Genomic DNA, 15,830 nt, shown 5'->3' on the forward strand with positions numbered 1-15,830 from the left:
AATAATATGTTTAATTTTATGTTCCTAAAGGGGTCCATTTTCAATTTCCAACTTTTCTGTGTGCCTGCTACTATGTATGGATAAGAACTATCAGAATTGGCTCCTGATTTAGCCACTTGCTAAATATTTATGCAAATGAGCATATTTATCCCAAATTAAAACAATTGATCTATTAAATTTCAAACTAAATATCTATCTTTTCTAAAATTAGCTAATTATCCTGAGATTTTGAGACAATTTAATGTCATTCAAATATTCCTATTCTGTGACATACAATATATGGAGTCTCCTTATCTTACTGAGATGACTGCTATGTTAATCTTGTTATCTTATCATTCTTGGAATGGGTGGCAAACGTCTCTTTCTCTGCTTTGGCAGCTCCACCTGAATGCATGTGAACTAGCTATTTAATTATAGCAAACAGCTACTGAGGATAGCAAATAAAAATCTGTTGGACAACATTTACCTGTTTTTCCACATTGGATATTATAATTATATTCTACATGTGTTATAATTAGCTTCTTTAAATCATAGAATATGAAACTCCAAATTCTTATGAATTCCCTTAATTACATTGTAATTTTTTAAATTTTACTATACTTTAGATACCTTTTAAAATAATAAGGCTATTTTCCTGAAAAGAGCCTCAGTGTATAGCTATACATTATCTATATCAAGCAGGAATAAGGGATCATGTAGGTGCCACAAAGTTTCAAGATCCAAGATTTAATACAGGCATACCTTTACTTATGATCAGTCCAGTGGTGGGTTCCGGATCCCGGTGCAACCGGTATGGTGCAACTGGGCCAGGCGTCCACCACATGAACACGCGCAGTGCATGCACACATATGTGCAGTGCACCCATGCATACTTACCACCCACGATGCTCCACAATGCCTCCGCGATGCTCCAGCTGCTCGGTGGAGTGTTGCACAGGCGCCGTACGCTCCGTGCACATGTGTGGAAGCCCCAAAAACTTCAAATACTGGTAAGGAACACAGGCGGGTGGGCTCTCTGGAGCACCGTACCAGAATGGTACTGGGGTGTATCGGTTGTAACCCACCACTGGATCAGTCACTTAATGATGTTCAAAATTATGATGGCCCTACCTGGGGGCTACCTATGATCCAGATTCAAGGTTCCAATGATTGGGTTCCCCTTGCGGTCATATGACCAAACTTCAGTCACTCAGCAACCAGGCCCAATTTATGTCTGTTTGTAATGTCCCATGATCCCATACATGCATACCAATACCTGGCATTTTCTTCTGGTTTTTGGCAAAACTGAACCCATAGCAAGCCATTGGTTTACTTCATGACAACAACGTTTACTAAATGACCACTGCAAACAAAGTCATAAAATCAGGTTTATCAATCCATTTTTATGACTGTCATGAATTATGACTGTGATGGGTAGGGTCAATTATGGTCATAAGTCTATACAGGTTTGCATTTTATTAATAACTTGAATGTAGGACTAGAAAGAATACTTATCACATATGAAGGCGATTAAAAACATAGGAGGAGGATAGTTAATACTCTATAAGATATTAAAAGGGATCTTACAGGTTGGAGAAATAGGTTGAAAGGTTGAAAGTAATAGAGTGGAGCTGTATAAATAAAACAATTAAACTTACCAGGATATACAAAAAGAAAGACCTTGGGGTAGTAGTCTGATTACTACCATGTTTCCCTGAAAATAAGACAAGGTCTTATTTTCTTTTCACCCCCGAAATAAGCGCTTGGTCTTATTTTCGGGGAGGTCTTATTATTTTTGAGGTGCAGGAGGCAGCGAGCGTGGTCACCTCATAGCTGCTGCTGTGTTGCAATATTTTGGGGATGGTTTATTTTAGCGCATGCGCTCAAAAGCCCGATTAGGCTTATTATCTGGGAAGGTCTTATTTTCAGGGAAACAGGGTAGCTAAATACAAATTTGCAGTGACTGCCAAAAAGGCAAATGCAGTTTTAAGATGTAGCAGTAAGGCACAGTTCCCAATAAAGGCACAGTTTAGCAGAAAAAAGCCAGTCCTTTTCAGCATTAGTGGGATCCCACCCTGAGGATTAGTACTAGTCACTGTGCAACAAAATTGTGTGAGGAAAGATGCCAAGAACCATGTACCATGATGCTTAAATGTTTATGAACCTTTTTGAATTTTCAATATTTCTGCCCTGTCATGTGATCAAAATTGTAATCAAGGTGTAAATACAACCAGCATGTAAGTAGGAGATGACCAAGCTAAGGCCAAAGGAGGGATCAAATGGCATAATTAGTCTTGAGTCCCTTCATTTCCACAAGAGATCCTAGTCCAGCCCACCTTCAATTCCATTAACTCTTAGCTATCCCGTCTAATGGAGATTCTCAGTCATCCAGGTCATGGTTGTCCCAAAGGTGCTTTTTCAAGAGGCAACTAGACTTTTTCTTGAAAAAGCACCTTTGGGTCTTAGTTATCACCAACTCACTTTCTCTGTTAGTAGTTCTGATTCTTGTAGAGAGCTTTACTCTGTAATAAAGCTATATATTCATTTAAACTGCCTGGATTCCTGATTTTCTGTGATTGACAATGTATTTGTGATGGTTGCAGTGTTCTGGGGTCATGTGATTGCATTTGGGGCCTCCCCAGTTGGCTTCTGACCAAGCAAAATCAATGGGGGAAGCTGGATTTGCCTAAAGATCACATAATTCACCTAACAACTGCAGTGATTCATTTAACAACAAGGGTGCGGGGGTAGATCATAAAATTGAGTGCAACTAATTTAACAACTGCCTTGTTTAGCAATAGAAATTCTGGTCTCAATTGTGGTTATATATTGAGGATTGCCTGTGTGTTTTTGACTCAATTGTTATTAGATAAGAGTTTTAGGATTTGTGTGGAGAACAGATCGTGTTTTAGTTCATATTTATGCAGAAATGTTGAAATTAAAAAGAGTTTTACAAACGTTTAAGTACAATTGGCTGTTTAGCCTTTGAATAGGAGACTGAGAGGGGTTATAATCTAAAAATGTAGCCCATGGAAAAATGCACGACATGTTTTTATTCTCATAGAACCTGATTTAAGGTTAGGATAAAAATTCTGTACTCAAAGCAATAACCTAGAGAGGTAGAAATTTGGACGTATTCCAGATAATTAATTTGGATTCCTGCATTGAGAAGGGTGCAGGAAATGATGGCCTAAATTTTCTCTTCCAACTTTGTGATTCTTTGATAAGGGAAATTATACCTGCGGTATATTGTGCAATTAGTGTAAACATACTTGCAGAACTGGGTTTCAGTTTCCCACATACAGAAACACATATTTATTTCTACATAATGTGTTTGAAACTACAAATGAATTTGTAATGCAAAAGTTACATTTCTAGAAATGAGCCCAACATTTCTATTGAGACATTTGTTAAGTAAGTTTTGCCGCATTTTACGACCTTACATGCCACATTTGTTAACTGAATCACTGAAGTTGCTAAGTTAGTAACATTGTTGTTAAGCGGATTTGGCTTTCCCTTGACTTTGCTTGCCAGAAGATTGCAAAAGGTGATCACGTGATCCCAGGACACTGCAACCGCCATAAATATGAGTCAGTTGCCAAGCATCTGAATTTTGATCATGTGACCACGCGGATGCTGCAACAGTTGTGTGAAAAATGGTCATAAGTCACTTTTTTCAATGTTGTAAGTTTGAATGGTCATTAAATGAATGGAGTTAATCAAGGATTACCTGTACAATAGGTATATGTGGTAAGTATCTGAAGACTGGGTTGAGATGGTAACAATTCATAGGATTCCTTAGGGGCGCAGTCATCTATACACTGTAGATCAATGAGTGAAGCTTGATAAAGAACATGTATTTTGTTCGTAGGAGATTACGATCCTACTGATAATGCTGATCAACCACTTCTGACAGCCATCACTGCTAGCCATGCTGGTTAGGGATATTGGGTGTTGTAGTTTGACAACAGCTGATGTGACAAGATTGCCTATCTTTAGCTATGCTTGCATGTGTGTTGCAGAATTATAAAGAGAAAAACCAATGCATCAAGCTTATTCTGTTGTAAGAGGAGAACCATGTTAGTTTATGATGGTAAAAAAGTTGTTTGGTAGCACCTTTTCTAACACATTTTATTAAAAGGCAATTTTATCAGCAGGCATACAGCTCACAAAAGCTTATGACTTTTAATAAGGCACAAATAGAAATGGTGCTATCAGACTCCTGGGTTTACGCTTATGATAGCGTAGCCTCAATGCAGCAAGGTACCAGTCACAAACCTGGAACAAGGTCATAGAGGCTATGGCTTTTAGGTTACTAGTTGAAAGTGTGTTGTTTTAAAAGGAAATGCCTCTCAGTTAACATTTGTTATGAAACCTGCATTGTAGAGTGCTATTTATACCCTTATTTGTGCTTATGAGCTTTCGGTTACAAATTCTGTGCTGTGTGAGTAAAACATTTGACTGGATCGACCTTTGCTTTGTGCCAACTTGGCTCTTATGATAATGTGAGCTCATAAAATGGCATGGATGTTGTCCAAAACATTCCCACTCTTTGAAGAGTAAAATGACCAGCATGTTTGCTAGGACTAACAGATCTGGGTAGCAAAAGTATGGATGATGCCTATGTGACAATGAAGAAATGAAGAAAACCCTGTTTGCTCTAATGTACCAGTAACAGTGTGGGTCTTACAGCTCAATTCTGCCAGCTGTAATATCTGCATCGTGAAGAGAAAAAAGTGGTTCACTAGGTCAAAACCTCACATGGGATCTATAAGAGCAGTTGTAAGCAGTAGACACTTGTTTCTTTTTGCTGAAATTGATGCATTCGTTTGCAGATTCCTTCCAGGTAGAATTCAAAGTTCTGGTATTGATTTTTAAGGCTCTGAATGATTGAGGACTGAGATATTAAAGGATTGCTTTTTATTGTATAAACCTGTTCATTTATTGACATTATTTTTAATGTGTTGCTTTATTCCTCTAAAGAAAGAAGTGGAAAATATTATTTAAAAGAATTAAAACATACTGATGGATAAACATATTTAAAAAAAACAACAGACAACCAATGCTTAAACCTTAGCCACATGGTAAAAATGGATCAATTTGTCAATTGAATCACTATAAAAAATTAATAGGTAAAGGGTATCATGTCACATATCATCAAGCCAGCATTTAAACTGGGTGTAATAAGAGTCTTTGCACTGAAATAAAACATTTTTCTTATCTGTGCTCAGTGTGTTATGGATTCAGTTTTTGATGAATGAATTCCAGATTTTCAGTATATAATTTAATGTATAATTTTACACTTTCTCTTTCTAACATCATATGAATATTCATAAGAATATTTCAGAAATATGTCACAACTACAGAATAAACCCAAATTATATATGCCAGTACCCCTTTATTAGATTAAGTTTCCAACAAGCTGAAATTGTCATTTAGTCTTTTATAAATATCCTTTAATTGATAAGCATAAACTAAACTCACAAAATGTTCTATTGAATTATTTTCATTTAAAAATCATATAAAGAAAGCCAGTTTGATCTAGTGGTTAAGGCACCAGGCTACGAAGCAGCGGGCCATGAGTTCAAGTCCTGCCTTAGCCATGAAAGCCAGCTGTGTAACTTTGGGCCAGTCACTCTCTTTCAGCCCAACTCACCGTCTAGGGCTGTTATGGGGAAAAATAGGAGAGGAAGGTGTGTTGGACAGCTTCTCTACCTTATTTGTAAAAATAATAAAATGTGGGATACAATTAAATAAATAAAAGATACAATTGCTTTATTTAAAATTCTATTTATTGATTTGTTAAAAGAGAATATCTCAACTCTACAAAACTTCTTGCAGATATTCATTTACTTTAATACTCCTCAATTGTCTTCAAAATATGGAGTTAATTTAGTAGCATTGGAAACTCTTTCCAGTGTACTATACGTTTTTGGTCAAAAGGTATTTTAGTTGAATATTGCCTTTCAGCAATTTTAGGCAATCTAAAAAATCCTTCTTGAAGCACCTTGCGTGTCATTCTCCCCCCTCCACTTCACTTTTACCCAATTTTGGGTAGTTTACCTGGTTTTGGGAAGCATTGCTTAGAGGATAGTAGGATTTAAATATTTTAATAAATTAATAAAAGACATAAATCCAGAGACAAGGCAACTGCAAGTTGAGGAACAGAGCATGAGTGAAAAGATTATGAAGGAGATGAAAAAATGTCGAGGAGAGGAGTAGGGAAGCTTCATATATACTGTGTTTCCCCAAAAATAAGAGAGGGTCTTATTTTCTTTTGATCCCCGAAATAAGCGCTTGGCTTTATTTTCAGGGAGGTCTTATTATTTTTGAGGTGCAGGAGATGGCAAGTATGGTCACCTCTTGGCTGCTGTTGTGTTGCAATATTTTTGGGGAGGGCTTATTTTAGCACTTGCCCTCAAAAACCAAATTGGGCTTATTATCCGGGGAGGTCTTATTTTCAGGGAAACAGGGTAGTTTATTAAAGCATAGGGGAAAGATAGGTAACGTGGTGCCCTTTAGGTAGGTATAGAGAGCACCAAGTTACCTATCCTTTCTATGCTTTCCTTTAAAACATCTGACTCTAGGCATATCTAGAGTCAGATGTTTTAAAGGGGCTAATTTTGTCCAACATATCATTGCTATTTTATCTGTGTTTTATAACGACGACTAACTTTTCTGGTTTTATATATCACAACACACCATATATTGACCATCTCAGTTGACATTGCATAAAACATTTAACTGAATGTAATTGCTTCAGAAATGATTAAAAAAGAAGTGCTTTGGATCTTGAACTAGCATAACTCCTTTCGGTAGCTCATTAAAATCTGAGTGTCTTTTTTCAGATTTTTTGTGCAAGTGTGAAAATGATGTTGCTGCTTAAGAGCATCCAGAAGGAAGGGCAAATGATGAAAATGGCCTTGCAGTGAGGCAATACAAGCGCTGCCTCTTCGGTGCAAGCTGTGCCTGTTATAAACAAGCAGGCATGGGAGAGGTAAAGGTTGCATTGCAATGATGTGATCTTATGTTCAATTTTTTGATAAAAGTTCTCAATCCTCAGGATGCCTTTGCTATTGCTGTAATGCAGTAAATTATTAAAGCAGTATATGTTGCATGCGATTCTTAAAAATAGCAGCATATTTCTCAGACTCTCATGGAAGCCGGAAAAAAAGGTTTGCATGATTTAATAAAGCATACCAAGGTGCTATGTTTGAGCAAAGTCCAAAGCAATTCTTCTGAAGCTGTGCACTTAGTGTAATGCATTTAGTTAGTTTGTAGATTAATGCGCTGGTATGAACATAGCTGGCTTGGTTATGTGACAAAGTAAGGCAGATTCAGCATTAATCATCATTAAGGGCCCCACCTAGCAAACTACAGACATGTTTTGACAATTCACTGTTTCACTTGGTAACCTAGTAAATTTTGTTGCGCTTAGTAGGTCAATCATTCCTTTTTATTTGTCTTTATTTATTTGAATTATTGAAACAAACAAATCATGGTAGTTCAGTGAGGCAACATGCATGCAAAACTAATTCACTCCCTAGCCTCTTTGTTTTGAAAATAGCTCCTTGTGCACCTGGGGATGGAAACAGCAGCGAAAAACAGACAGAGGAAATACTGTACATGGCCACTCTGGTTTGTGATTGTATTGCTTTCTGCCCTACAAAATTTTTATGAGGAAAATAATTCCTAAATCGTAATTTAACCAAAAGTCACTTGGGCATTTTGCAATCGGCATGTGTTTAACATACTTGCATTGGCCCAGAGTCCCATAACTGCCATTTGCCACGGTGCCAGCTGGTTTCCAACAAAGCAAATTCAATGGGGAGGAAACTGAATTTGCTTAATGACTGCAAGATTTAACAACCACAGCAAAAAAGCTGTGATAAAAACTCTGGTAAAATCATTCACTTAATGACCATCTCACTTAGCCACAGAAGTTCCAGTCCCAACTGTAGCCATAACTCATAACTGTATATGAACAGAAACTAGACGAAGGTGAATTGAGTCTAGACACTGAGATCAAATCATTTGTTATTCATACTAAATCACAGAAATGGATCAGCAAAGACCTATATGGATTCTTAATCACATTTGGAGCTTTGTCTGAGGCTTAATGCATCATATAATCTTGAAATTGTTACTATTTTGGACATCTGAAACTTAGAAGTGAAATCTTCAACTTGTTTTTACATCTCTAAAATTGGGCTTGCTCAAGATTTAGATATATTACCGTATTTTTCTGAGTATAAGAGACACCTTTCCCCCCCACCCCAAAAAAAGAGGGTGAATATCTGGGGGTGTCTTATACACTGAATACAGCATTTTTGGCCTCCCGAAACCCCGCCTCATGCACCCCGTTTTTCATAAAAATGGATGTGCAGAGAGTTTGGGAGGCCTGCAAAGTGCTCCTGCGGGCTGGGGAGGGCAACAATGAGCAAGAAATGAGCCCGTTTTTCACAAAAACGGGGCTGTTTTTGTCTTCCCAAGCCCCCAGTAGCACTCTGCAGGCCTTCCAAATTCTCTGCATGCCCCATTTTTTCCTTGATTTTTGCCCACCCCAGCCCCCAGGAACATTCTACAAACCTCCCACACCCTCTGCATGCCCGGTTTTTGTAAAAAACGGGCCAATTTTTCTCAAAACCTCCCAAACCCCCCAGGTGTCACATTTTTGCCCTTCCCGGCTCCCAGGAGCACTTTGCAGGCCTCTCAAACTCTCTGCATGCCCCCTTTTCACAAAAAACAGGGTGTGCAGAGGGTTTGAGAGGCCTGCAGAGTACTCCTGGGGGCCGGGGAGGGCAAAAACTTTTTTTAAAATTTACCTCTTCAAAATCTTGGTGCGTCTTATACTCTGGTGCATCTTACAGTCCGAAAAATATGGTAAATAAACCTCTATTGTTGTAAAGAATTACATATATTCCAGAAAGGGGAGAAGTAAGAAAATAGCATACTTTGCATTTTGCAATTAGTCCTTGACATCAGGATTGTAATCTATATGGAAAAAAGGAAAAGTGTTGGCAATGATTTTTAGGAAGGACTGTGATTGAGAGAGGATGCTTACATTTAAGACCAGCTATTGTGATTTGAAAATACTTGAGCAATTGTAATTGGGATTTTATCATTGTTACAAAATTATATATATTTAATAGGTGTGTTTACAATGACATACTTAAACCATTGTTACCTTATTGGATTCAAAGGATATGAACTATGTAATTACTCATTAGCAGAGCTCATATAATCTAGACAGATATTCCATATTCAATGTGTTCATGTCAACAGAGCCAGTGTTTAATTTTTTAATTAACTGGTTTGAATGTTGAATATGAAAAAACACATTAATTTAAAAACAACGTGATAAATAGTACCAAGTGAATATATTTGCATGAGTCATATATTAGTTATTTTAACCTAGCGTGTTGTGTGAGCGCAGTTCCTGGATTAATTAATGCATCATGTGAATCCAGGAAATTGGGCTGAGTAAGAATCCAGTTAACTAGAGGCGTGTTGCACAAATGCAGCCTTTTTCGTTCAGTGGGACTTACTCCCCCCATGAACAAAGCAGAATTGGACTCTAGCCCAACTAATTTAAATGCTGTTCTGTAACCAGTTATCTTCTGCCCTTGTACAGTTGTTTCCTCAACATTTAAGTTTGACCTTGGTTTTGCTAATGTTGCTTTTGTTGATTTGTACTCAACCTTCCAGTTCAAGATAATTTTAAATACTGTTTTGTTTGACATGTCTCCTCCTGGTATCATTGATGAAAATGCAGGAGGACTAAAGAACTATCTGCAAACTGATCCGCACTTACATTGGAATAAATCTCAGTGAATGTATAAACTGCTTAATAAACAGATAGACACACACACGTATAAATTATAGCATTTACTGATATAAGAAGCAGCTTCTATTTTATGTGAAATTATTCCCAGGCAAATCAATACTGGACACGGTCCCCGCCTCGATTTCTTGCTGCAACAATTTCTCAAGATCTATGTCTCTTTGGCATTTCTAAAGGTGTGAAATAAAAGTTTTCCCACTCGTTCCGTGGAGTAACGATATTCAATTTTGCTTGAGATTTCCCGTCTTCCTCAGGTAAAGCTATTGGCTGCCCGCTTTTCCACCCCTTGCCATTCAACGATGCTTTCTCCCCTACCTCCCTTCTTAGGGGAACCCCCCCCCCCCAGTATCTGCAGAACTTAAATTTCATTTGGGGGCGGGGCCTTTCCATTTAGTCCTCTGGTGAGCTTTTACCCTTCTTCTTTTTTTACTACCCGGAAACAGCGCCAGCAGCACATTCCCAGAGTACGGGCAACCACGGCTTGCCAGTCTCCAACCAAGAGCTTCATCGGTTCCCTCTGCGCGTGTCTCCATGTCGCGCGTTCCCAGTTTGCGCCTGCGCAGAGCGGCTGGCCGGCCGTCAGCCTTTCTTTTGGTCAGGCCCATTGCAAGGCAGCTCCACCCCTCTCATTCCCTTTTCCCCTCCCCGGCAGCGCGGCGGCGGCGGCGGCTGCTACACCGGGTAGGTTTCCAGTCAGTATGGCCGCTCCTGCTGCTACTGGGAAGGTAAGAGCGCGCGGGCGGGCGGGCAGAGGGCGCTGAGGCTCTCGCGTTCCGCTGCCCTTTCGCCCTGGCGCGCCTCAAGCGAGCCGAGAAACCCCGCGAGGGGCGGCTGAGCCGGGGCCCGCCTGAGCTCCGGAGGCTGACCGGGTTTGTTTTGATTTCACAGATCGAGGGAAAGTTTTCGTGGACGGCGGCCGCTTGACACCCAGCTCGTAAGGCGTCCGGCCTCCAGGCCTCTCCCGGGGCGGTAGCGGGACGGAGCTCTGGCAGGGCGAGAGCAAAAGGCGCCTCAGGAAGGGAGTGAAATTTTTCGCCCTTTCGCTGCCACCTGCAGTTCCCGACTCTTCGTCGCCCGCGGTTCCACCGGCCTTCGCCCTCCCATTTTCCTGAGGAGATTCTGCCGCCGTTTGCCCTGAGAGCTCCACAGCGAGAGCCGCCGGATGGCTTTCTCCCCCTTTCCCCGAGAAGTTATCTGCGTTGGTTTAGACCCTCAGTGGAAGGGACCCCAATAGAGCCCTGCTTTCACCCGACGTCCGCATTTGGCTGATCAGCCTCCTGTCCGTTTCTCTTTCTCTCTCTGCTGGAGGAGCCCCGTGTTATTCAGTGGCTCGGATATGTAACCAGGTGTATTGCGCTAAGATGTATGGGGAAATACTTGCATTTCCTTCATGATCGCACTGGGGTTTCCGTTGGCTCCTTGAAAATTGGAGCCTGGGCCTATGCTGCCTAGGGAGGGTGAGAACCTGTTTTTTTTTTTTTTAGCAAAGCATCCTCCCTTTCCTGATCCTGCTGATGTGTGAAAGGGATGAACCACAGACTTATCCCTGGATCATTCTTCAGTTTTTAACTCCTGTCTTGTCAGTCCCACTCTCTTGAAATTTTTATTGTTTCTCTGGTGAAGAAAAGCTTGGGCAAGTGATTACGGAAGAGGATAAAAGTACGCACATCCCAGACAAGTATTTTTTGTGTGAGTCATTCACTTGGATTTATAACTATCTCCACCTTAATTTGAACAAGTTCTGTTTCTCTTTGGAGTGGTCATATGCTTGTTCACATCATTGAGGGAGATGGATTAAAGTGGAACTTCTTAAACTTGCTACAAACCTTTTTTAAAAAAGAAAACAATGGGGCTTCTCTGTTGGATTATTGCCTGCCTTAGTTCACAGACTGGAGGTATGAGTTGTTAGACCTTGATGGCAGGTAATGTTTGTCCTGCTTTAATGTGAAGTATAGTGGGAGCTTTGCTTATCAACTGTGGAGGGGGACTTGGTTCAAGAAGAGTTTCTCTTCTTTCCTGGTTGCTGTGGCACCACATATCTATCCTCAATGCCTTCAGCCTTGGCTATCTTTACTTGCCGCCCGAACTCTCATCCATTTCAAGAACGCCATGTCTACCTGGATGAGCCTGTCAAAATTGGACGATCAGTGGCTCGATGTCGACCAGCTCAAAATAATGCCACCTTTGACTGTAAAGTCCTGTCTAGGAATCATGCACTTGTCTGGTTTGACCACAAGACTGGAAAGGTAAGACATTTTAAATTTCTCAAGAAAATTTTATGAACATGCTTTCTTTAGTATTAGTTACTTTAGTGTTGCTAACTCTTCGAAGACTGAAATTTTGATTTACATGTTTCAGATTTTATTAAATTTTGCCCAAGGCATTGATTTTTAAGAAATTTATCAATAGGTAGGCCATATTAGCTAGTAAAGTGTTTTTAAAGAATTATTGAATTTATTCAGACAACAATCTTCTCATTGCATTATTATATACTTGAAACTAAGAAATGGCTTGTATGCAGATACTGCACATCCATCTCAAACAGTACTATTGACTTACTGTCTCCAAAACTGCTTTAGTACTATATAATTTGGTGTCTGAAGAATAGCAGATATTTCCATGCCTGATCAGAAGTACCTTAGTCATTAGTTCTCTAATAAATCATTTAATTTAAAAAATAAATCAATTTTTATCTCCACTATCTACGCTTAGATTTTTTAAAAATTGTAATATGATTTAAAATTGGGCAAATGTTCCAGTTTTTAAAAATTGAATGCTGTAGCTAATGATGCAGCTAGTTTTTTGCTTGTCATTCTGAGGAAGGCAATACTTAAGTGAAGTAATTTTTTAGTATTCTGAAGCTATAATTTAAACCTCCAACTTTACATGGCAAGCAGATGCACATTTTATTGAGGATTCCTTTGGGTAATTGTTATATTCACCCTTCATAAAATATAACTGATTGTATCTGAGCAATGTATCTTTATTTGCTTTATATGTTTTAAAATATATTTAAGCAAGAATGTTCCAGTTTTAAGAATGCACAATTTAATTAAGTATTTAACACAAAAATTTCGAAATACCTGTACAGTGTATTGTAGTTTTACATTCCATTAGTACCATAATGGAATGGGTACCATGGGTTGCATACAAATCAAACTTTTTAAATCAGTGGTATACAAGTCATAACTAAGTTCTCAACTGATAGACTTTGGTGTGATCAAACTTGTAATTAATATCATCTAAAACATGTCAATCATTTCCTGAAAGGTACAATGAGAAGTCTGGCTTCTTGTAAAAACTTCTTTTTTCAACATAAGACTCATGTTGGATTGCATAGGCATTCTGTACTATTTTAGCTTTAGCTTGTATTAGAAGTTTTTGTGGTATAAAAGCACATACTCTTTAAATGTTAAGCATGCCATAATGCCTATCTTTCTCAAGTAGAAACTAAAATAGAATATTCAGATGTTGTAATATGTTCACATCAATGCTTTTGCTATCCAAGTTACATTCATTAAAATACCGGTAGTCCTCAATTTACGATCATAATTCACTCCAAAATTTCCCTTGCTAAGCAAGATAGTGCTAAGTAGGTTTTGCCCCATTTTAAGACCTTTCTTGCCACCATTATTTAGTGAATCCCTTTTAAGTTAGTAACATGGTTGTTAAGTGAATCTGGCTTCCCCATTGATTTTGCTTGTCAGAAGGTTGCAAAAGGTGATCACATGATTGGGACACTGCAATCATCATAAATACATGTCAGTTGCCAAGCATCCAAATTTTGATCAACTGACTGTGAGGATGCTACAATGGTCATAAGTTTAAAAAATAATCAAGTCACATTTTTCAGTGCTGTTGTAACTTTGAACAGTCATTTAGTGATTGCAACCAGTCACTAAATGAATGGTTGTAAGTCGAGGATTACCTGTCCTATTTTTTAGTGACTATAAAATAAGTTTTTAGTGTCAGGTATTAGTATACATTTATTATTTTGAAAACACTTTCACTCTTTTGGTTTATTTTAGTGAAAGCTATTAATTAATATATTAGCAAAAATTACCACCTGGCACAGTATGGCATGGACATGATAAGGATGTTTATTTTCCTGCACATTATGTAACAGAAAAAAAATAGAACAAACTGAAAGTTGAATAAGTTGTAACATGAATGTCATGTGACTTTAATGTAGAGTAACTTGTATTTAAGGTGCAAATTAATAGTTCAAAATATAGAATCCAGTCCCATTTTTTGTAATATGTTAAAAGTTCCACTTTGAATTATTTTAGTAGTGAAAATTAACATTAAATAAATAACAAAGTATTAAAATAATACTGGTTAATTTGTTTGTAGTCTGTCTTTAGTCCTAAAATCAATCTTTCTAGTTAGACTAAATATGCTGAAATACTTTCTGCAAGTGTGCGTCTATATCTTTGTCCTAATTTATTCTATACATTATATACTACAGTGTTGCATAGTAGCAGATGGTTCAGCTGAGGTACAATTTCTAGTTTCAATATGGCTACTACAATCTTGGAACAAATAAGAGATTTTGCATACTCTGCTTTATTTAGTTATCCATTTTCACCTCAGACTCAAGTGGATGCACTTATTTGACTTTGTCTTCCTACAGGTTATCACAGGTATTTATCTTAGTTCACAGTGTAAGACGCACTGGACCATAAGACGCACATTAGCTTTAGAGGAGGGAAGCAAGGAAAAAAAAATCTGCCTCTGCCTCCCAGTATCCATCTGGTATTCATCTGGCTAGCATTCTTGCACGAAACAGCAAGCAGCTGGTCAGCTTCAGCACGTTATCGCAGCCTCAGGACATGGCTCATCAGGGCTTTGCTCCTTTCTGCCCACCACCAGTCAACTGAGCTGTGCTGCCGGCTCCCGCGCCAGTGGGAACGCTGGAGTCTTCGCTGCTGAACAGCTGATTAGCAGTTGGATCAGCTTCCTGCAATACCACTGATAAACTGTTCTAGGCGGTGGAGATTGCTGCCACTGCTAATCGCCGCCATTTGATGGCGGTGATCGGCAGTGGCAATCGGTAGTGGCGGCAGCAATCCCTACCACCTAGAATAGCTGATCAGTGGTATTCCAGGAGGCAAATCCAACTGCCAATCAGCTGCTTGGCAGTGAAGGCTCCAGCGTTCCCCAGCAGTGGTGACAGGAGGCAGCAGGGAATGCCACCGTCACAACAACCCCCTCCTCCCACCACAATATTTGCTCTATAAGATGCAGACATTTCCACCCACTTTTTTGGGGGGGAAAGTACATCTTATAATGCAAAAAATACATTAATTCAATATTACGAACTCTTGAAAATAGGAATGGAGAACAGTGGAGCTACCATACAGTTGTAAACAGTTAAATTTGGAAAGCATACATTTTTTAATGGTCGAAATGAGATTGAGAGCTGTTTAATCTGAATTTAAACATTAGGTCTTTTAATGCTTTCATAGTTGGTTGCTGTTCTCCATGATGGCCTTGAAAGATAATATGGCCACACTTGTACTCTATTCATCTGGCATAGTCACAATAGTGATAAAGAGTATTAGGTGCTACCATAGTTTTAACTAGATTTTTGACTTTGCACAAGGATAAAAAGACAGATTTCACATTATTATTTGGAGTCTCTGGCATGCTTTGGCCACAGATATCATTGGCCTCTGTGACTGTTGGCACTAGAATGATTTGCCTAACCTGTATTCTCTGTTGTGTAGCAGATATGTTGGCAGAAAGATGATCCTTGCTATGCTTATGTTTACATATTTAGATTCTATTAGAGAAAGCACTCTGAGCAAATATATTGTACCTTATGCAATTGTGTTCTGTGATCATTAATCAGTTGCTCATTATCAAGACTATAATGATCCTGGAATATCATTTGTCCATTACTAAATATTCTATACATTATATCTGAATACTTGTGCACAGTAAATTAACATCAGACCAGAGTTCAGGCTTTTGCCACATTTATACCAAATCTGATGAATGGTAAA

General features: G+C 38.8%; 1 protein-coding gene across 14 annotated transcripts in view; it reads left to right on the plus strand.

Moving 5' to 3' along the window:
- Positions 1-10,408: 10,408 nt before the first annotated feature.
- The window catches only part of SLMAP (sarcolemma associated protein), a 93,660-nt gene continuing 88,238 nt past the window's right edge, over positions 10,409-15,830 (plus strand). For 13 of the 14 annotated variants that reach the window (XM_081966427.1, XM_081966418.1, XM_081966429.1 and 10 more), the window contains exons 1-2: positions 10,409-10,547; positions 10,711-12,068. In XM_081966427.1, coding sequence (XP_081822553.1) covers positions 11,871-12,068 — 198 coding nt within the window. In that variant the 5' untranslated portion in view covers positions 10,409-10,547; positions 10,711-11,870. The remainder of the gene's footprint in view (positions 10,548-10,710; positions 12,069-15,830) is intronic. The other variant, XM_081966424.1, reaches the window with a different exon arrangement.

The sequence above is a fragment of the Natrix helvetica genome (assembly GCF_964273705.1).
Source record: "Natrix helvetica genome assembly, chromosome: 1".
In the NCBI taxonomy this organism is placed as follows: domain Eukaryota; kingdom Metazoa; phylum Chordata; class Lepidosauria; order Squamata; family Natricidae; genus Natrix; species Natrix helvetica.